At 37.9% G+C, this 21,832-nt stretch overlaps 1 protein-coding gene across 1 annotated transcript; it reads right to left on the bottom strand.

Annotated features, from left to right (window-relative positions):
• Positions 1-9,458: 9,458 nt before the first annotated feature.
• LOC129374948 (transcriptional repressor scratch 1-like) lies at positions 9,459-20,871 on the bottom strand. Its single transcript, XM_055053656.1, has 3 exons — positions 20,853-20,871; positions 17,839-18,080; positions 9,459-11,619 (listed from the first exon to the last, which is right to left on the bottom strand). Exons 2-3 carry the CDS (start codon positions 17,954-17,956, stop codon positions 10,844-10,846), a joined length of 894 nt encoding a protein of 297 aa, XP_054909631.1. The 5' UTR covers positions 17,957-18,080; positions 20,853-20,871; the 3' UTR covers positions 9,459-10,843.
• Positions 20,872-21,832: the final 961 nt, after the last annotated feature.

The following is a 21,832-nucleotide window of genomic DNA, read 5'->3' as shown; positions in this document are numbered from 1 at the left end:
GGGAACATTTTTTTATCGCCACTTTCAACAAAACGATGAGAATAATAATAGAAACGTACACTTTATTGTAAATTACTTTAACAGCTGGTATACAGATGGAAAAGATGAGTATTTTATTATCTCTTGAAAGACCAAAACATGTCTGTCTGCCGACACCCAAACTATCTGAGTTTGAAAGAATCAGCAGAGGAAAAAAGGCAGAAAAATATCCCAAGATAAGTTTGTAAGGCTGCAGCAAAACAAAAATGAAGAAAATACTTTCCAAGTGCGCTGTAAACGTCCCGTTTTTTTTCCTTCTCTCAGCCGTCTTGTTTGCAGGAAAAATGGGCTCCCATTCTGGCCGCCTGTGCAACAGTCTCCCCTGACTGCCAGGGAGGTCAAACCACTGTCACTCACACTGATGTGGAGAGAAAGATGGACAGGAGGAGGGAAAAAGGAGAGCGAATATACACTAGGAGGTAAGCAGAGGAAGAGTGAAAAGAAAGGGCACACATAGACGGGAAGAGATGAGAATCCAAATGAATCTTCTTCACCCAACGGACAGCCTGTCAGGCTCTGCGTGCATGTATGTATGCGTGTGAGTGAGAGTGTGTGTCCCACCTTCTAATTGAAATGCGATGAGGTGTGAAACACCCCTTTAAAAGACCTATCACTATGTGTGAAGCGTGTGTGTGTTTTATGTGTGTGTGTCGGGCATACCAACTCCTTTTCACTGCAGAAGAAATGCAAAGTGTGAATGTGTGTGTGTTTGTTAAATGCAAATGTTTGAACGTTTAAACACGTCTGAAGGGGACATGTTGGTAGTAATTAAACTCATTCATAAGGGCAAAGTGAGCACACACATAAATATGAGTTTACATGTTTGTACACTCAACGGTACAGACAGGAGTTACGTCCAGCAACTCTGAGTGCATGTTTGTGTGGAGGGGGTATAATTTCATTTTGCCATCTCAGCCTCTTGTTAGGGAGCCATTTAGGACTCAGGTTGAGTTTCCTCTGCATTTCCTGACACTTCTTTCCTCCTCTGACTTCCACCGTCCTTCTTCCGTCTCTCTTATTATTTCTCCTCCTTCTTCTTTGTCTTCAGTGAGTCTTTTCTGATTGTGTCTCCCTTGACCTTTTGCTCCGTTTGGTCTCAGCACAACACTATCTTGCACAGCTAACCATCCAGTGGATCGGAGTCCCTCCATCTTGAAAGCAGTGTAGATGCTCGTAAAGCACCGTAAACCTATTCTAGACTGATTTCAGAATAAGTTTTCACTCAAAAAGAAAAAAACATTTTGGCTTTTTACTAAAGTTGTCTTGCAGCAGACACTAATATTTAGTTAGCAGGTGATTTTTGATATATATATATATATATATGCATTCACCGGCCACCTTGCCAGTATCGGGTTGGACCCCATTTTGCCTTAAGAACTGCCTTAATCCTTCGTGGCAGAGATTCAACAAGATAGTGGTCCATATTGACATGATAGCATCAGTTGCTGCAGATTTGTCAGCTGCACATCCATGATGCGAATGTCCTGTTCTACCACATCCCAAAGGTTTTCTATTGGATTGACATCTGGTGACTGTGGAGGTCATTTGAGTTCAGTGAACTCATTGTTCAAGAAACCAGTCTGAGACGATTGGCGCTTTATGACATGGCGGGTTACCCTGCTGGATGTAGTCATGAGAAGATGGATACACTGTGATCAGCAACAATAGACCCAAAGTGTGCCAGGAGAATATCCCCCACCCCATTGCACCACCACCATCAGCCTGAAGCATAAATACGAGACAGGATGGATCCACGCTTTCATGTTGTTGATGGCGAATTCTGATTCTACCATCCGAACGTCGCAGCAGAAATTGAGACTCATCAAACCAGGCAACAATTTTCCAATCTTCCACTGACCACTTTTGGTGAGCCTGTGTGAATTGTAGCCTCAGTTTTCTGTTTTTACTGACAGGATCGACAACTTGTCTGGTTTTCTGCTGCTGTAGCCCAGCTGTCTCAAGGTTTCATGTCTTGTGCGTTCGGGAATGCTCTTCTGAAAACCTCGGTCGTAACAACTGGTTACTGTTGCTGTTCTATCAGCTCAAACAAGTCTGGCCATTATCCTCTGACCTCTGGCATCAACAAGGCCTTTGCGCCCATAGAAGTGCCGCTCACTGGATGTTTTCTCTTTTTCAGACCATTCTCTGTATGTTTGTGCAGTAAAATCCCAGTAGTAAAATCCCAGTGCAGCAGCTAGCATAAATTCAGAGCACGTTTGCATAAATACCAGGAGTTAAGTTTCATTAAAAGGTCTGAAATAGAAAAGAGTCGATGGTTATGGCTAAATCTGAGGGTTTTAATTTAAAAATTAAAATGAATTATTAAACACTAATTAAAATACTCTATTTCTCATTGGCCAATAACTCCAGGAAGGCCAACTAGCATTTCTTTAAAAAGTAGACATGGAGCGTTTGCCCCTCTTCTGCGTTTGGTGACTGCAGTGGTTGGAACATGATTAGATGTGCATGTTTTCCAAGTGAATCCATGCACATCTAAGTACTTTAATGCTGCAGCTGTTTGCATATAGGTGCTCACATGACCAAGTGTATAGGTGCTTATAAAAAGCACTCCACAGACTGTGTTCTCTATCAATTTGGTGATCCGTGATATTACACTCTAAGCTGATATACATATTCATTCATTTGCACTCACACACAAACGCAGCGACACTGAAAGTCGCTTGCCCTCGAAGGTCCTATTAAAGTGACACTGTGATACCATCAGGCATATATATCCATATTTTTATAAAGTGCATTTATGTCGTGGTGTCTGTGAGGTAAACATGTCCAAAGGCAGGAGAACCAGGCACAAATGACGGCAAGCTTGGCTGAAATGTTTTACATTACAGACTCTTAATGTCTACTATTTAAAAACAGAATATTACTGGTGGTTTTAGACAAAAAAAAATCTGCTATTTTACTGCTGTAAAGTGCTGCAATTTCATTATTATTATGCATTCAGTTTATTATTGTGACAAATTTTGTTTTGAAAATCATTCCTCTTCATTGTTTGACCATCATTTTACCCCACAGTTCCAGCCTTTCGTGAAAATTTTGCTGGAAATGTTATATCTATGTCCTTTCCCGGATCGTAGATCTGAACTCAAGCTGTGTGGCTGCCTTGTTCAATGCATAGTGAAGTTCCAGCGTCTCACAGATTCATGAATAATTTAGTTCGGTAAGTATACAGGGACCATATATGAACTATTTAAACCTCCACCTACTAAAGGCCGGAAGGTCAGTCACCTCAGGAAAAGGAAATTAGCATATCTAAATACTTTTGGGCAATAAATAAAATATTTTTTGTGAGAGGTATGTTCTGCTTCTTTACATTATTTCATATCTTTTGTCCTCCAACCACCTCAGATGAAGAATGGAGTCAAATAACATTAAGAAATCATTTTGAACTCCTACAAATCAACTCAGAAGGTGATGTGAGGAAATTACATGAACATATTTTGAAGTTGTCGTTTTTTATTTTATGTCTTGTTACTGACGCTGAATATCATCCCTGTGTGTTTCAACAAACTAACTGTGAGCTGTTGTAACAGAGCAACTTTTGACAGCACTTGTAAACTGTTAGAGAAAATATCCCTTCTTGCTAAGACAGAAAATAATTGCTAAAATTGAATATGTGGCTGTAGGTAAAGACTATATCCATGCAGCTCACTGAGAGGAAACAGATCAGGTTATAGCCTGCAACATTAGAAAAGAATAGGATCAGACGGGGTGAGTATTGTGGCTCATCCCTAAAATATTAATGTCTTAATGACCTTAAAATCCCTGACATATCAGATTTCTTCATACAATCATATTCTGTTCAGAAACCTTTTAAACAATGACTGAAAAGCCTTAACTCTAAATATTGGTTAACGTGTGCAACGCTGTCACCTTGAATCTCAAAATAACCCAAATACATGATGTAGAGTTGCATCCAAATTTTGGTAGCTTTCCAATCTAAAAAGTTTGTTTTGAAGGAGCAATTTTCTGAAGCTGATTGGCTAATGTTGCAAAGAAGAGGACTAAATCCAGAAATACTGAATAACTGAGATGTGACTGTAACAGATGGATTTTTTTCTGCATCCTATAAACTGTTCCCACTAAGTTTTTGTTTTGTTTACAACCTCAATTTTTTTAAACGATCCCCTGAAAGAAAACAAGGAATCTTTGTAAAGTTTATACAGTTGTGTTCTAAAGTCTCCACTTTAACCATCATGTATCATTACAGCACACACACACACACACACACACACACACACACACACACACAGAGAGAGAGAGAGAGAGAGAGAGAGACACACACAGAGACTCATTGACAGTGGCTATTATTTCTGGAAAGTCTTTTTCAGGTCCACTGACTATTAGAATTAGTATCATTAAAGGGCCATGGGCCATATAAAATCAATACTTTTAGCAGCAATAGGAGAAAATCAATCACCTTTTAATAGAAGACCATTTGTCTTTTGAGTTAAAGTAGTGGCAGATGGTAGCCATTAAGTATATGGCTGACGGTGAGCCAAGTGTTGAATTGCTGGAATTGAGAGAAGAACCAAGAGGACGCAACGTTCAACCCGAAGATCTAAACTTTTTCAAAAAACCAACAAATTTACAGATGGTGGTTCTATCCAAAAACAGAAAATATTACTATTATTACTACTTCTGTTGTTAAAATAACTTCAGCAGTTGTTTCTAACTATCATGACTATGTTAGAATAATTTCTAACATATCAGGAATTACTTGCATCTCTGTCCTATGGGTGATACCAGCTACATTTTTCCATTTATTACACTACACACACTGCAACAGACGTAAAAACGTTCCTGAAAACTGAGATTTTGCTCAAAGGTACAATCAAGAAAAAAGCTTTGTAAATACATTTCTCTACTCTGTTATTTATCTTAATGAATGTGTCATTAAAGCTCAAATCAATAAATACTTAGTCTTAAAAACACAAAGGTCCAAAAGCAAAGCTTAAATGCAAACGCTGGTTTCACTTCTTACTTTGCGATCATTAACTCAGTCAGATTGTTTTGTTAAATATCTTTTGAGCAAATCAAACTTGACGACCTAAACAACGAATCAAAATAACACAAAAAGTAGATCCCAGGTCCAAATCCTATAAGAAAATATTTCAGGTGGACATTAAAGATGAGACAATAATAAGGAAGGGAACATGCCTCTACAGGAAAACACCCAACACTCCAGTTCTTTAAAGTAGCTTTTATTTAGGAAGTGAAACCGATTTGGAGTGTTTTCATTGTGCTTTACATCGTCACCAACCCAACTGGAGGTTCAAACAAACCTCAGAGGAAGAGCTTATAACAGGAAGCTTCAGTAAAAATAATCATCAATGTCTTCGTCGTCATCCTAACTGTACAGATCTGTAGAAATAGTCCGACTCCAAAGTCACATCAGTTCGTATGTACAAGGCCGTTAGCTGCAAAATAGATGCATTCTTGTTTGCTCTTAAAAAAAGGTGTTGTGTTGATGCTCTCAGAAATATTTCCAAAAATGGCACAGCATTTTGCAAACTGGAGGTGTCACTTTTCGTTTTTGTTGAATATTTTCTCATGTTATTAAAGGACAGTACAGCCTGTGTGTTGCCAGCATTCTTTTGTTTCTTTTTTTACATTTTCTTCATCACACTACAAAAGGGAAAAAGAGGTTGTTATTTCTACATACAAGGCATTTTCTACCTGATTCTAAATTCTTTCACTGTGCTACTACGTCTGACTCAAAAAGAGTTGTGAGATATAATTTGTAAGAGGAAGTGCTTTTATATAAGAATAGTTTAACTACCTTGTGGCTATAGTAGGCTACAGTAATTCATAGTAGAGTCTAAGTGTTCAGAGATGCTCTCTGGTGCTGAAATATTGATCATGTTTGCTCTTTCTGTTGTTAAATTCAAACAGAAAGACATTAGCAAAGACATATTTCTGTCCACAAAGTCGCACACTTTAATGTTTAGACCTGAAAAAAGTCCAATCTCAAATCTAATCTGAGTCAGAGACCCTCAGTCAGCGCGACTTTGTTGAATTCAACACGGTTACAGTCACAAACTTTATTGCATTTCATGAGAATTTTATGTGGTAAACAAACGTTAAACTGGGAGATAATTGAAGTGGAAAGAAAGATACATGCATTGTTTTTTTTTTTAATGAAAATTTTCTAATTATTTTAGGGATTCATATTTTCTCATCTTAAATTGGATACCACTAAATAAAGTCCAGTTCAACAGACTGGGAAGCCTCTTAAATAGCAACCACCTATTTGTAATTTAATCTCAGTATAAATTCCAGCTGCCAATTGATTAAAAAATGTACCAGATTTATCGCACTGTGATTAATGATCAATCACTAGGCTTAACATTGTAATCTTGAAATATAAACACGCACAAAGCTGTACAAGCCTGTCTAGCTGCAGTCTAACCTGTTGAAATGATCTGATTGTGTCTCTAGCTGCAGAAAGCTGGTAATGTGTCCCAGTACTTAACAGACGAAGAGAAACATTTGCCACTGCACACGCATACAAGGAGTAGAAAACTTGCTCCGAGGAAAACTGACAGAGAAGATCCGTGATGTCACCCTGGATAAATGCCCATTTCAAAAAAAAACTAGCCTGTGCATTTTTTGCACATGTTCAAAAAATGTTTCATAGTCTCAAACCAAACATGTCTGAAGATTCTCAGTTTTTCAAGTTTTCATATTCAGAAGGATTTACAGGAAGTCATTTTGTTTGAAACATTAAACTTGTGAGTTGAGGCCAGTGATGGCACGGTTACTTTGAAAAGTAACTTTAATCGGATTACTGATTACTCCTTGAAAAAGTAACTTAGTTAGATTTCTGACTACTTGATTTGAAAAGTAACTTAGTTACATTAAAAGTTACTTTCAGCAGCCACTAACAACAAGCTCTGCCTCCTGTGAAAATGACATTGAGCTTTGCCAATACTTAATTGTAAGCTATTTTATAATGTAACACCAACAATGTATCTCCACTTATAAGGTTGAACTGAAGGGGAAACTGTTTAATGGTTACAACAGTACAAAACATAAAAAACCTCAGTAATTTTTGTGTGTTTTTTTTTTGTGGTCCAATATTGTCTGGAAAACTCTAGGAAAGATTTTAAAGACCACATTTCTCTCAGAAATTTCTCTTAGAAACGACGGTCACTCCCCACGACGCGTAGAGAAAATAAAATTAAATTACAAAAGAAAATAGTAACGCAAAGTGGTTTCAATAAGTAACTGTAGTCTGACTACTGGATTTGAAATAGCAACGTGTTGGATTACTCCTTCCGGAAAAAAGTGGTCTGACGTCAGTAACGCCTTACTTTGTCCTCCTCCAGGAAAACCACTGGCATAATTTGTGCATGTGAAGTTCGTTGCTTGTGTATGTAGATGTGCACATGTGGGCAAGTGACGCAACACAAGAAACCACAACGCACTGCTGAACTACATAACGCTCTGCTGGAGTCAGAGAAGCAGCCAAGAGGCCATTGGTGAATCTGGAAGAGCTTCAGAAAGCACCACAGCTCAGGTGACAGGAGATGTTTCAGTCATAAACTTTATCTTTATTTTACGACAGAAAACCTCAAGAACTCCACATGGTTTACCATGAGCAGCACAGGGTGGCATCAGATGTATAAAACAATATAACCTGTTCATCTGACACTAAATTGTGCTTTTCTTAGCCTACTTGTGTGCAGCAGAAAACAGATGGTGCATCTCATACGTTGAGCAAAGCAGTTCTTAAGCATTTAAAGCGAGCAGGTTACAGTTGGTAGACAGATGGAGCTAAAATCAGTGCAGTTCTTTAAGTAAACTTGTTAGAAGCTGCAAATTACTAAGACTGCATAAACATTTTGAACAAGTATTATTTTGTCTAGTTTCTAGTTCACATATCTTAGGACTCCTGAAATGAGACAAGCTAACTTACAAAGTAACCTTTCAGTAAGACTGACTTTTAATTACTGACTTTAAAAAAGCTTTTATTTCTTGCTTAAAAATTACTCATAAGTTACTTTTGTCTTTTTTCCAAGTGTGATAACTAGAAACTATACCAAAAACTACTTTGTAATGTTTTTACTTCCAGCAGAACAACAACCCCAAACACACAAAGTTTAGTTCAAGGCTTATTCCCATGTTAGAATTATGAAAATCAAAGTTTAATCACAAAAATCAAGAATCTGTTCCAAAACTTGAAAGTTGCTGCTCTTTATGTTTTCAGTTTGGTCAGACGAAGCTCCAGCTACTTTGAAAAGAATAATTAGACAATACTTCAGCATCTAGACGCGTAAATGTAGTACAGATACGCCAAAAAGTGACTTTTTAATTGTTGTTTTGGGTTGTTTCTAGTAAAATGTTTTTCTACAAAGCATGCATCACGTTCCTTCCACTTCATAACTTTGCATGAAATCCAAATTAAACACACCAACAAGTTGTGGTTGTAGCCTAATACAGTGTGACAGAAGTTCAAGTTCATCCATGTTTCAGCACCAGAGATCTACCCTCTATTTTCTACAGTATTTTAGAATATTAATACAAGGCAGGCAGTGCAAAAACCCACGTACAAAAAGACCCTGCCCAACTCAACCCAACCCAGAGCTCTCCAAATAAAGAAGCTGATTCATTTCTGTGAATCCCAGCAGCATCTAACAGCTTGCAGTAACACTAATGTAATCAAAAAGCTAATGATCCCATCATCTAATTTTGACAAGCAGGCTTTGTAACAGAGATTAAATACTTTTCGTTGCTGAGGTTTTATTGTAAATATTTAAAGAATCCCCCAATAAGGAAAAAGTCCAGAAGAATTTCCCTGGAGTCACAACAGAAGCAGAGTTCCTGTAAATTTAGAGCTCTTATTCTAACCCATCTATTATTCAACGCTTTGTTTGCTAACTCCCTGAAATTTAATTTCTTGCAACTATGTAGAATAAAAGCAGTTGAACGTTTAAAAAAAATCACAAGCAGCTATGACCAGCGCTTCTTTGAACATATCATGCATTATTGCTCAGTCGGATGTGAACGGAATATTGCCCATGTCAGAAAAGCTGCTTCATTTGCCTCTTATCAAAGCAGTTTGGCAAAAAAATATATTTAAAAAAAATACTCATAAAATTGGCATAGTTTCTGTTATTTAGACAGCTTCTTTTTTTTTTTTTTTTTTTTTTTTTTTGTCTTTTTTCTTTTTTGCATGCAAAGGTTTTGGATACTTAAAGTGGCAAACATAAAAAAGGTACTCAAAGTTTACAAAGTGTCAAATGCTTTGGCATATTTGTAACAAAGGCAAAATACTGCAATAAAGTGCAAAATAATACAAGATAAATAAATAAATAAATAAATAAATAAATAAATAAATAAATAAATAAATAAATAAATAAAATGCAAAAAAAAAAAAATTATAACACTGGAAAAGGTTTAACCTCATTAAAGGAATGACAGGCATTTTAATGTCCATATTCCTTTTGAACAATGACAAATAAGTAATGAATAAATATATAAACATTAGATTTAGCCAATAAGAGAGCATCATTGTGGAACAGCCTGATGGCTGACTTTGTGTTTTGTGCTAATATTTAACTAGAGGATCATTTTACTATTATTCAGAAGCTAATTGGTATTAAATATTAAAAACAACTCAACATTTTTTCCTGTCACTTCTATATTTTCAATGCATTTTTAAGAATAGTGAGCCTTACTTGATTTCATAATTCATTGTGGTTCAACGATTCACCATGGATGAAAGCATGTTGTAGCATAAGAGAATATAATAGATACTCTGACTCAATTAACAGACTTAAAGTTGTTCCTAGCAATTCAATTTAAAAAGAGAAACTCATATAATGTATAGATTTATTACACAGAGAACAATATACACTAATTTGTTTGTACATTTTGATTTCACACTCCTCTGGCCATGGAAGTAAATGATTTGTCTGAATATAGTGAATTTCATATTCCTATTTCTCATTTCAAATTAAATCCATACTGTGTTACTTGTGCACAATTTTCTGCTAGATGTTTTCCTTCCACTCAGTTTTGGATGCTTGCATCATACTGTGAACAATCAGCTTTTTGTATTGTGACTTTTTGTGGCTTATTCTCCATATGGATTATAAAGTCTACCAGGAATCTTTAGGCCAAAACCTACATTTCTCCATTAAAAATCTAATTATATGAGAAAGTGAATGTTGGGTTTCCATTCACTTCAAGTTATAATCACCAAAATACTTTATTTATATCACTCCATGTGTAACTAATCTACATAATGTATGAGTTTCAGTTTTGTTCATAATTTTACCATAAAAAGCAGACCACTGACTATTCATCTGATTCCTTTGCATTTTCTTGTAAGCTTCAGTTTCACTGAAAACAAGACCAGAATTATCCTTAGAATATGAATCTTTGTGTCTGAAAACGCTGAAAATAATTTGCTGAGACGGTGGATTCTGTGCTTGGTCACATAAACTCTGAGAAAAGACAGAGACGCGGAGGAGCAGTTGTGCTTTTGTGTCGTTTCCTCGTTGGTAGAAAAACATTTGACGTGAATTGATATGAACACAAGTAGATCTCAAGGTATGATGCACCAGATGTGTTGTGCTTTACTGGACTGGGGGATAAATCCTATCAGGTTCTCTCTCCAACTTTTTAATAAAACCTTCAAATAAAAATAACCGAGAGGTTTGAGAGATGAGAAAAAAACACTTCTTCTTTGTTGCACTCTGGTTAATCTTTTGGAGTAAAGCAGAAGAAATCGGATGTAAGTTAAGTGAATAAACGCTAGATGTGCTTTCAGAGTTTCTTATTCACTCAGTGAGCTCAGTGGGGAAAAAGTCCCCTTAAAGCACGCAGACTCGTAGTGCTTGTTCAGGTAACTCTTGAGCGCAAACGTCTTGTTGCACCGCTTGCACTTGTAATGCTTGAAGGCTGAGTGAGTCTGCATGTGGGCGCGCAGGTTCGATCGGTCAGCAAAGGCTTTCCCACAGTGCGCGCAGCCGAAGGGCTTCTCCCCGGTGTGCGAGCGCATGTGACCCTGCAGCAGCCACGGTCGGCTGAACGCTTTCCCGCACACGTCGCACTTGTGCTTGAGGTCGTGGGTGAGCAGGTGCATCGCCATGGCGGGCATGGAGACATACACTTTCCCACACGTCGGGCACTTCTTGGCCATCTTGCTGTCGATGCTTCTGTGCGTCTGCTTGTGTCGGCTCAAGTTGGAGGATGTGGCGTAGGTTTTGCCGCACTCGCTGCACGTGTGCCTCTGGGTCGCCCCTCGTGGGTTTGCCGCTGCTTTTCTTCGCGACCGTCCATCCATGATGAAAAACGCGTCTACTGAGTATCCTTCGCTCACGGCGGCGTCTCCGTTGATGTACCCGCCGGCTGAGGACGAGACCTCAGATCTGGGACTGTCCGGCTGGTCCGAGTCCCCATGGATGTCGCTGTGGATACCTGAATAGGTGTTGTTGATGTGGCCGTAGATGATTGACGGGTGGCTCGGAGAGGGCACTTTAGAGATGACTGAGGAATCACTTCCCACCACGTCTTCATAGGGATTCGGGTTCAGATAATCACCGACGTAACCTAAGGAAACAACAAAACACATTAGACGTCATGGAGGGAGGAGCGATCAGACATTAAAATCTGGGTTGTAATTCTTGTAATGGATCCAACTCTTTAGATCACCAAAAAAAAAAAAAAAAATCCAACTACAAAACATCAAAACAAGATGTGGACTGCAACAACAAAATGCCAAAGGATTTGTTGGTCTAGTATAGCCTACACTAGAAATAAGACAAATCGGTTTTCATAACTAGGATCAGTTGAAAGATATGATTAATATATAGATTAAAATTACTTTAACTTCAAGATGACATATTATGAATAAATAAATAAATAAAAGGAATCAAATTAAAACTCAACTTTGCTACCAATTACTGTTTACTTGTTCCCCAGTTTGAAATACTTGACTCAAACCTGGAGATGTTGCTTCATTATGTTCACATAAGTTTAATTTCTGAGGTGAGTTTGTTTTTGGACTGTGGGAGGAAGCCGGAGAACCCGGAGAAAACCCATGCGAAAACAGAGAGAACATGCAAACTCCATGCACCCCGGGCCGGGAATCAAACCCAGGACCTTCTTGCCTCAAGGCAACAGTGCTACCAACTGCTCCACTGTGCAGCACGAATTGAAACGTGTGAGAGTAAACAAATGCGATGTAAGAGTGAACCACACTCAAATTAAACTCAGATCATTTATTATTAACAAAACACTGAGTTACAGCCTGCTATCTGATTTGAAACTGGGATCAGATGAGACCATATTTTGTCTTTTCTTTGTGCCTTTTCCTTTTGGGAAAGAACCAGGAGATGGAGAACTTTACGGTATTTATAGAGGGACTAAAATGCTTTTATGCCTTTGGCAGCACTGAGTAGACGCTTTCCGACCCTCTGTAGGAAATCTTTATTTTTCATAGAAGGGTTCAGTGAGCACACTTGTTCCTCATCAGCTGCACCTTTCCTGACAGGTCCACCGCCACACACCGTCACACCCTGGGGCTGTCAGAGCTTCGGCTGTTGTAACATAGACCATCTCTATTACAGCAGATGGGAGGTCTAATGCTCAGTGGGCACGCCGATACTGACAGTCCTCCTCTTGAGCTAAACTGTAAGTACATCTGCCTGGAGATCCACGGATTCCTCCGGCCTTGCCCTGCATTTTTCTGCACAGCTCTTGACAAATCGGATCAATTATTTCTTTGTGAGTTTTGATGTTGGCTGCTTCATTATTTCTATTATTGGCTCGAACTCAACAGGCTGAACTCGAACAGACGGAAAGAGAGAGACTGGTCGCTAATAACCCACAGCCACAACTCCTGCGGATCTGCCGATCAATAGCTCTCCATTTCAATTAGCACTCGGTGGGCATTAAGACACAGACAGCAGAGGAGATACTGTTGCTGGTAATATAATTTCATGATGCAGTTCTGAGAAAAGCTCAGATGTTGATCGATACTACGACCTGGAGAAGGGAGACGAATGGAAGAGAGAAAGAAATAAAAATGAATGAAAGAAAGAGAGGATTTTACACTTTTTATGGTAATTGTGGTTGTGTGTTTTGGCAGGGTGGCACTCTGCTCTCTTTCTAATTTAACATTTTAAATGTAATTAAGACAGAGTAAAAATAGGAAGATGGAGGAAAGAATGGTGAGGTGTGGTGGAAAGACTGAAATCATGAATCATAAATATTCTATCACTGCACTCTCACAGCATGTGTGTGTGTGCGTGTGTTTCCTGTTTTATAGAGCATGAGTAAAGTTTTTGAAACATGATCATGTGTTTCTTTTTGAGCTTTATTTAATTAGGTATGTCATCTAAGAAAAGCTCCTGACCTGAACTGACATCCTTTCAGCTTCTCCTCTACAGGGAAATTGGCCTTAAGCCTTTAATGTTTGTTTGTTTTGTTTCATTTATTTATGTTCATTTTTACTTTACTTTGTAGCTTAGGCATATAGTGTGGTGGGTCTAGCTGCCCTAAAGTGTTGAAACAGAAAAAACTGTTTTAATAAATATGTAAAAAATAAATAAAAATTACAAACAAAACTACATATTAGCAAGTCAATGCTAATGCCTAAAGCTAATTGATTTGACTTTCTCATTTTGCTAACCAGCTGCTGCTAAAATTAAAACTAAACAGCTACTAAGAGCAACATTCAAAATGCTAATGCAAACGACAGTAAATTAATGTTTCTACACCAAACTAATGTAATGCGGGCTACTTCTAGCATTAGCATGCAAATGCTAATGTTAGTAAACTGATAATATTACATTAAACTAATGTAATGTGTGCTAATGCTGTTATTAGCACACATTACCATTAGTATGTGTGCTAATGCTAATATTTTCATTAGCACACATTGCATTAGTTTAGTGTAGTATTAAATTTGCAAACATTATGTTAGCAAATTGACAATTGTATGCTAAACTAATGTAATGTATGCTGATGCTAACATTAGCATCAGCACACTACCACACTAAACTAATGTAATGTGGGCTAATTCTAATGTCAAACCCTATTTAGCTTAAAAGTTGGTATTGCTAATTATGTTAAGGTTTACATTTCTATGCTAATACTTAGGTCCACAACTGAGTAGTGTCATGTTCATAATTGATGTTTATCCAAGCTAAGGTTTGCAGGCTAATGCTCATGTTAACAGCTTTTTAGGTTACAAATATTTCAGTGTTGTTGAGCCTACAAAGACTTACATAAGTATGCTAATACTCCATAACTATATAGTGTAATTTTTATATTCTTTAACTAAATAGACTTGTAACACTTTTCACAAATGGAAATACGTCTTTTTCTGCCAAAAAAAATTCTCTTTAATGTATGTTATAGACTTTGTTACAAAAAGAAGATCAAGTGTAGGATCAGAGAAATGTTTAATCATCATGTTCTCCAGTGCAGATGCCAGCAATGAGCATAAGAATGACTCATATTGGCAGCAGCTGGCACATCCAGGATAGACCACAAGAGACCCAAATGATGGTAGTCAGTGAAAATTGTGCAATAATGTCACCAAACAGAGGATGGCTCATAGATATACTGACCACTTGGTAGTTTGTTATACGTTACATTTTGTTTTGTTTTTATGTCAAACTCTTTGTAGCTCATGTCGGTTCAGTGTGTGAACCAAACTGTTTGTATTTGACCTGTTTAACATGTTTTCACAATCAGAGTAGATACAGCTGCAGTCCATGCTCGTGTGTCTAATAACGAACTTTATTTTTGACGTATTTGACTATTAGTTACCCATGCAAGCAGTGTCTGAACTGCAAGGAGAAAAGGGTCAAGAAAATGTTAAGTTATGCTGTTTTTCCACACTGGAGAATGCCTGAGAAAATGTGCTGTCATCAAGAGAAATTATGACAAAAGTAAAACATGACTTCTCCCTGTTATTCAATTTTATGTAAAAATAAAAATAAAACTTATGTAACCGCTGCTTTTGTTCCCTCAGTATCAGAACTCTGTCTCTTTCTGTTTGTCTTTATCTTCATCCGTGTCTCCTCTGTATTCATTTCAAAGTACCTTAGCAGCATTAGAGCTGAAAGCAATTTTAAATGCTTATTAAAGTTTAAATACCCATCCCAAAGATGAGTGTTTCCTCTTATATGTGTGCTTAAAGTGCAAAGGATCATAAAGGGAAAGAAAATAAAAGGATGAGATAGAAAATGAGAGAAAAGGGGGGAAAAATAAGCTGCAAGCCTCAATTTATTTTTTGATCCAAACCAATAGCGACTGATGCACACTTGTGTGCTTTGGACACTTGTAGGTCACTGTGTGTGTGTGCACATGTGTGTGAGTTTGATGCTGTGCACTCAGCTGTGCAAGCTGGCTGGCAAATGTGCCGAGTTGACAGAAACACAGTGATGCGAGTGTGTGCTTCTGTGCGAGCAACAAGCTGCAGTTGCTTCGCTTGACATCTTATATTTATAACGGTGGATAATTTCTGGAGCCTTTATGTGTTCGCATTAAAGCTTCTGTTGCTGTCGCAGGTTTCTGCTCTCCGCTTCGCCGTCTGAGCGCCTGAGATCTCTTCATCTTACATTTGACCTTGCTACAATGTGAACCTAACCAGGCTGCACGAACACAATTACATGCCGGTGGTGGAACAAAACTCAGTCAGCCCTTTCAAACTGCGGTTATGTCCCCACTAGAGGGCAGAAAAGAGCTGACGGAAAGAAAAACCAAGCACAAAATAACCCCATAAAGGGATTTAACAAACGATTGGCTGTTATTTTCATCCCAGTAAAGACTCATTTGTTCACTCACCGATGTTCGCTTCCTATCTGGCCTATTCTTTCTCAGTTTGACATATGGTGCTGCTTATCAGACCTTGTGTGCTGGAAACAGCTGCCTGCTCAGTGGCATAATAAATCAGCAGAGGGCTCTGCCACAAAAGATGGTCCAAGTAATTTCTATGTATCACAATGCCTCATAACATTCTTCTAACTACTTCTTCTTCTTGGTGTTTGCCAAGCAATTTTACTCTTCTTTTTTCTTTTCTTTTTTTTTGCAATCAATCTTAAATCATCGCTTTTAAACATATTTGGGCCTAACTTCAAACCAACATCAGGAATCGGTGAAGTTTTTTTTTCTGTGTGAAACCCATATTTTTGTTTATCAACAACATTATCAATTTAAAATGAACAAATTACATTTTGTTTTACTTTCTACGGGATGATTTCTTGATTTTCACAAGTATTTTTTACTTTCATTTCGTACAACTGGCACTGATGTGGTTTTACTGGGCAGGTTTCACTAATTTCTTTCTTCATATTTTCCATTTTCCCTGATATGTTTTGTTCAGTGTTGAAGAGATTCGTCAGCCTTTCCTCCTGCGTCGTATTTAGCCAGGATTATGCAGCGTGTGGGAACCATTTGCAGTCAATATGGATGTGGAAAATAAAACAGAAATCTTGGGAAAACACTTCCAGGGTCTGGATGACCATTATGTGAGAAACATAACATTTAGCAGATCAACAGGGAATCCCAAAGCCTGTGCACTAGTGACATAATCTATTAACTGAATTATTTAATACAATTTGCTGCAAATATCTCACTGTGATTATAATTTTTCTTCTTAGCTAAACATAATATATCCTCTTCAGTGTGCACAATTTACACTTGCAATCTTAAATATACCATAGAGGCTTAATGAGAGAGAATCAGAAACTAAGTCTTTACAAGTAGCTAATTTCTCAATCGTTTCTGTAAAAATCTGATATTTAAATCTGCACACGTTGCTTATGCTTCTGGCTGACTACAAACAGTGACACACTTTTTTTTTCGCAAAGACTCTGTGAGTACACCAAAGTGTGAAATGTGTGAATTTTCCCATAAAAAGGCAAATCAGTCCACATCTCACTGGAGGGAGGGATTGCTGCAAAGTCAATCACTAGATGCAATTGCCTGAGCTTGGCTAGATAGTTCAGCTCTCAATGCACTTTGCAAGAAAAACAGGCTCAATTTATTTCTAATTATACAGCAACATTGAATAAATCAACCAAATACAAAACAATCCATTAGATTGGACAAGGCGTAGTCCAATCTGATCCCAAATTTAATACAAGGCACTAGCATTCAGATTACAATCTCAAACATTAGTCAGTTGCATCAAGTTATTGTCAAAACTTCTGATCCATCAGCATTTGGCTTTGTCTTGTGTTGGATTGATTAGTTTAAATATTTCTGGATCTGTGGTTTGAGCTGAAATACATGTTTCGTATTGAACTGAGTTTGAATATTACAGACAGGCTGAAGCGATGCTGGCGCAGCAAAGACCCAGAGACCAACCACCTGGAATACACTTAGTTTTGCTTGCATGTAACTTTTTTTCTCCCTCATGTGCAGATGTCAGGCATGCATTTCTCTGTGCACATCTAAAAATACATCTCAGGAAAGCACTGTGTAAGAAATCTCCATGGGACGTGGGAGGGTTTTTATTTTTTTTTTCCATTTATGTTTACCCTGAGGACATACCTTTGAGGATTGTGACCTCAACAAGGTCAACTTGATTAATTTACCCGATAGTCTTAAGATGCAAACCTTAATCTCCAGCTGCAAACAGTGATCTTTATAAATACTTTACATTTCACTGACTTGAGTTTCATGTAGATTTTGTGCTTAGACCCAGGCTTGACCCTTTTTTCCCACTCCCTGTCCATCAGTCATCACTAACGCTTTAAATCTGTGTATTCAAAGTGGCTGGTGTATGTGTGAGTGAGTGTATGTGCGACTAACCTTTGTCGTGATTGTGGAACCGCAGACTGAGCTCCTCTCTCCGGCTGTAGGAGGTCTCCAGTTCTGCAGCGGAGAAGTCATCCAGTTTGACTTTCTTCACTAAGAAAGACCGAGGCATGGTGGGACAGTCACTGCTCCTGCGCTCATACGATTAACACACGCTCCTTTCCTAATCCTCTTAAGTCTGCACCCAGTGATGGGAATCAGATGATTTTTCGCATATAATTTAATCTCTTGGCTTCCTACAGCGTCGAATTCAAAAGTAGAGACATGATCTTTAGTGTTTCTCCTGCACCTCTTTGTTTTCAGCAACAACAAGAAAAGAAAAAAAAATGTTTTATAGTTCAAACTTAGCTCCGGAAGAGCAGTGGAGCTCTAGTTGGTCGTAAACGAAGACACAGATGTCCGTTTTCTCCTGTTTGTTTGCTGTATGTTGTAGATTTCTGGGGTATTTAACTCCGTGCGGGTTTCAGCACCGGACAGCTCCTCTCCTCCGGCGGAGTCAGAGTCACAAACTGGCAACCAAAAACAAACGAAAGCAGAAGGCGAGCGGCGAGTTGTGACTGTTTGCAAAAAAAAAAAAAAGGGAGACTAAAAGGTTTCACAAAGAAAGCAGTCGCGTCCAAAAAAATGTCTCAAAACATTGATGGGGTTTTAACTTCTCAGATGGCATCGCAGCTCCTTGTGAAATATTGCTCCTTTTTTTTTTTTTTTTTTTTTTTGCTGCTGGAAGACCAGGAACAGAGCATCCGATCGCTCCCCTCTCTCTGCCTGCCTGCCTGCCTTTCTCGTTACGTTGTTCTCCTTATCGGAGCTGCAGCTCTCTCTGACGCCTGAGACCAGCTGTTGCAGCTTTAAAGGACGAGAGAGAGAGAGGGAGAGAGACAGAGAGAGAGAGAGAGAGAGAGAGAGAGGGAGAGAGACAGAGAGAGAGAGAGAGAGAGAGACAGAGAGAGAGAGAGACAGAGACAGAGACAGAAAGAGAGAAAGAGAGAGACAGAAACAGAAAGAGAGAGAGAGAGAGAGAGAGACAGATCCTTTCTCTCCATCAAAGAGAAAATAAGAGCATCTTGTCTTCTGGGACCAGCAGCGGTGGAAGTCGAGGAGTTACTTTAATTAGACACCTTTAGTTTCTCACTCACGCTGTTTTTTTTTATTAAAGCGAAACTAAAAAGTGGAGGTACATGTTTAGGTCACAAAAATAATTTTTTAAACGTGTTTAGATAAATATGATTGGCGTTATCCCGTGCTTTGAATAGTGAGTGTAAGTTAATAGCGATGGAGTCAGTGTTATGTGGACATAAATGGCTTTGCTGGCTTCAGAAACGCTGCTGCACTAAGTCCTACAATATTTTCCCTTAACAGCAGAGGGCGCTACTCAGAAATTAACACCAAGACTGACGTCGTAAAATTAATCGTGCAAACGTGACTGTGTAGGGGCCCGTCCCTGATTGGCTGCCAGAGGACACCGGAAATGTCCAATTGGTGGCCTCCCGGAAGTGACGGATATAAAAGCTGCTGGCAAGTACTTCCTGCTATCCATCCACTTGTTAACACCTTGTCAAGTTCTGCTGTTTGTTTGCTTAGTTTTCTCATGTTTTTCCTAATTAGGGAGGCAAATTTTTGTCATTGGGTTTTACTTTCAATTAGGTAAGTTTTGGTTAATATTCAGGTAGTTTCTTTTTGTTTATTGTTTTTCGCATTATAGCTCACTCTGAAGCCATTTGCTCCATTTCTTAACATCTCAATCAAAAATACATCTTTTTAAAATAACATTATGAAATGTTTAACTTCGTGTGTATCAACTGCTTGGGATCTGATAGAGGATGTTGTGATCTGGCCACCACTCATCTTTTTGTTCAGCTTTATAAATAAAAGTTAATTTTTTTGTAAAACGAATAATCTGTCCTGTGACTGAAGTGGAAGGTGAATCTCTAGGCAATATTCCCAAAACTTCCCAAAATGCAATTGTTAAACAGAAAACTAGCTGCAAGAGAATACTTTCATGCACAGAAAAAACATTAGTTTAATTTTTTAGTGGTTTTTGAAACTCTTACAGCACAACTATCTTAGATTTTTAATGTAAATGTGGATGTATGTTGAAACTTTTTATGATCCGGCCTTAGTTTTATATTATTCACATCCAACAGAGCATATATAAAAGATAATCAGAACCTACAACAAACATCTCTGTCTTTTGGACTCTAGAAAACAAATGTTGGTGCCATTGGCAGAAACAGACACATTTATTGTCGTATAAATGGTAGAATATACTGTGAATTCATAAAGTGATGAACCGACCAGAAGAGGACCGACAACTGAGCCTTGTGGAACTCCATGACCTGCAGATTTCTCTCGCTTTAGCTATATTTACATGTTTGACAATTAATTTGGAACAAAAATGAAGGTAAATGCAGAAAGCAAGTGAACTGATGCGTAGATAAATGGATTTGAGACTTTCTCACTGCAACGCCGCAATGCTAACAACTTCGTCATTATGCAACCCACCATCACAAATTGAACTTCTTATGAGACAAAACATAGGACAACCAACAACTTCCTTCTTTACAAGTCGAGCCCCTTGCAGCTCTACAGTGAGAGTAATCCAATAAGTGGTCACTGTTGTTTTATCAAATGATCTTTATCAGACACATACAGACGATGTGAGCGGACTCTGCGGGGCACGATGTTCATTCGTGAGTGTGCTGTAGGGAAGGGAAGCAGTGCAGTGACGAAGCACTAATTTGGAGTTTAAACTCACACACACACAAACACACACCGAGAGTCACACAAAGCCGGCAGTGCAGATGAAGTGTGATGTAATTCAGTGACGTCTGTATTTATGTAAGTCTTGTTCAGAGAGGTCCTTGTGTTATGAGTTAATTGATAGATGCTTGGGAATTTATCTGTTTTGTAACTTACAAGTGTAACTTCATTTGTATGTTAATGCTTTGCAGTGAGGATGTTTTCTGTTAGCTCTCTGGTGGATGGTGTTTAATTTAATTCATACTCACAGCACAGTATGTGTCTGAACATGTAATCTGACGCTGTAAAATGCTCCGAACGTGGACAGAATTTGATCAATCGGATTGTGTGTTTCCAGGGCAATCCAGTTAAACCGGGCTGTATTATTTGATTGAACTGATTATTTTGAGAACTAAACAGTTTGAGAGTAAATATTTATCTTCCAAAAAGCTTTGAGACAGTTAAAAAAATGCTAATTGTGTTTGTAGACAGCTGGAATATAAAATGTTTTAATATTCTAGTTGTCGCTTTTAACAAGCCTTTGTTTGTCTTAGCAAATGTGCAAAAATGCAACGTTTTACTATTCAAACAACAAAGCCCTCTGGTGGACAAAAAACTGATGACTTTTCAGTGAAGACCAGAATAAAAACAGATAAAATTGCTTTAGCAATAGAAACAGTAAAAGAGTAATTGGTAACACATAAAAAAAAAAATCCTTTTACATGCGAATTTAAGTCATCCTATTTGGCTTAAAACAATTCTGGGAAATGGTGCTTAATTTCACTTAAAACTATCACATCAAGTAAAATCTTGTAAAGTTTTAGACTTTCTGGGCGCTAAAGAGAGTTTTCTTTCAATAAATGAGTATAATAAATTATTTTTTTAAAGCACATTGAGATATTTTTTTCTTGTGAATTATAGAGATGATACCATAGGTTAAATGTCATATAACTGAAGTAAACTAAGCTGCATTTAAGTGAACTGACTCAAATTAGGAGACAGAGTTGGTAAAAGTGTAAAGGTTCAACATTTATGACTTAATTTAGATAAAATGAATTGTTCAGGATGAAAAGTGACATTTTCATCCCTGTAAACAAATAATTACTGCAGTAGAGAGAGTGACAGAGCGTGTTGAACCTCTACAATAATAAAAACATCCACTTTAGACACAAGGTAATAATAAAGGTCAAATAAAAACTGTGATATATGTGGTGCTTATCATAAAATCTTAAAAATTGAAATATAGATC

Source organism: Poeciliopsis prolifica, unplaced genomic scaffold (assembly GCF_027474105.1).
Source record: "Poeciliopsis prolifica strain line A6 unplaced genomic scaffold, Auburn_PproV2 SCAFFOLD038, whole genome shotgun sequence".
Lineage (NCBI taxonomy): Eukaryota > Metazoa > Chordata > Actinopteri > Cyprinodontiformes > Poeciliidae > Poeciliopsis > Poeciliopsis prolifica.
Note: the sequence above shows the minus strand (reverse complement) of the source record. Positions and strands in the feature narration are given on the sequence as shown.

Excerpts from the sequence above, each read along its gene's own strand:
- LOC129374948 (XM_055053656.1), bottom strand. The coding sequence starts at position 17,956 with ATGCCTCGGTCTTTCTTAGTGAAGAAAGTCAAACTGGATGACTTCTCC. Across the intron at positions 11,620-17,838 it reads GTTCCACAATCACGACAAAG|GTTACGTCGGTGATTATCTG; the intron begins GTTAGTCGCACA and ends TTGTTTCCTTAG.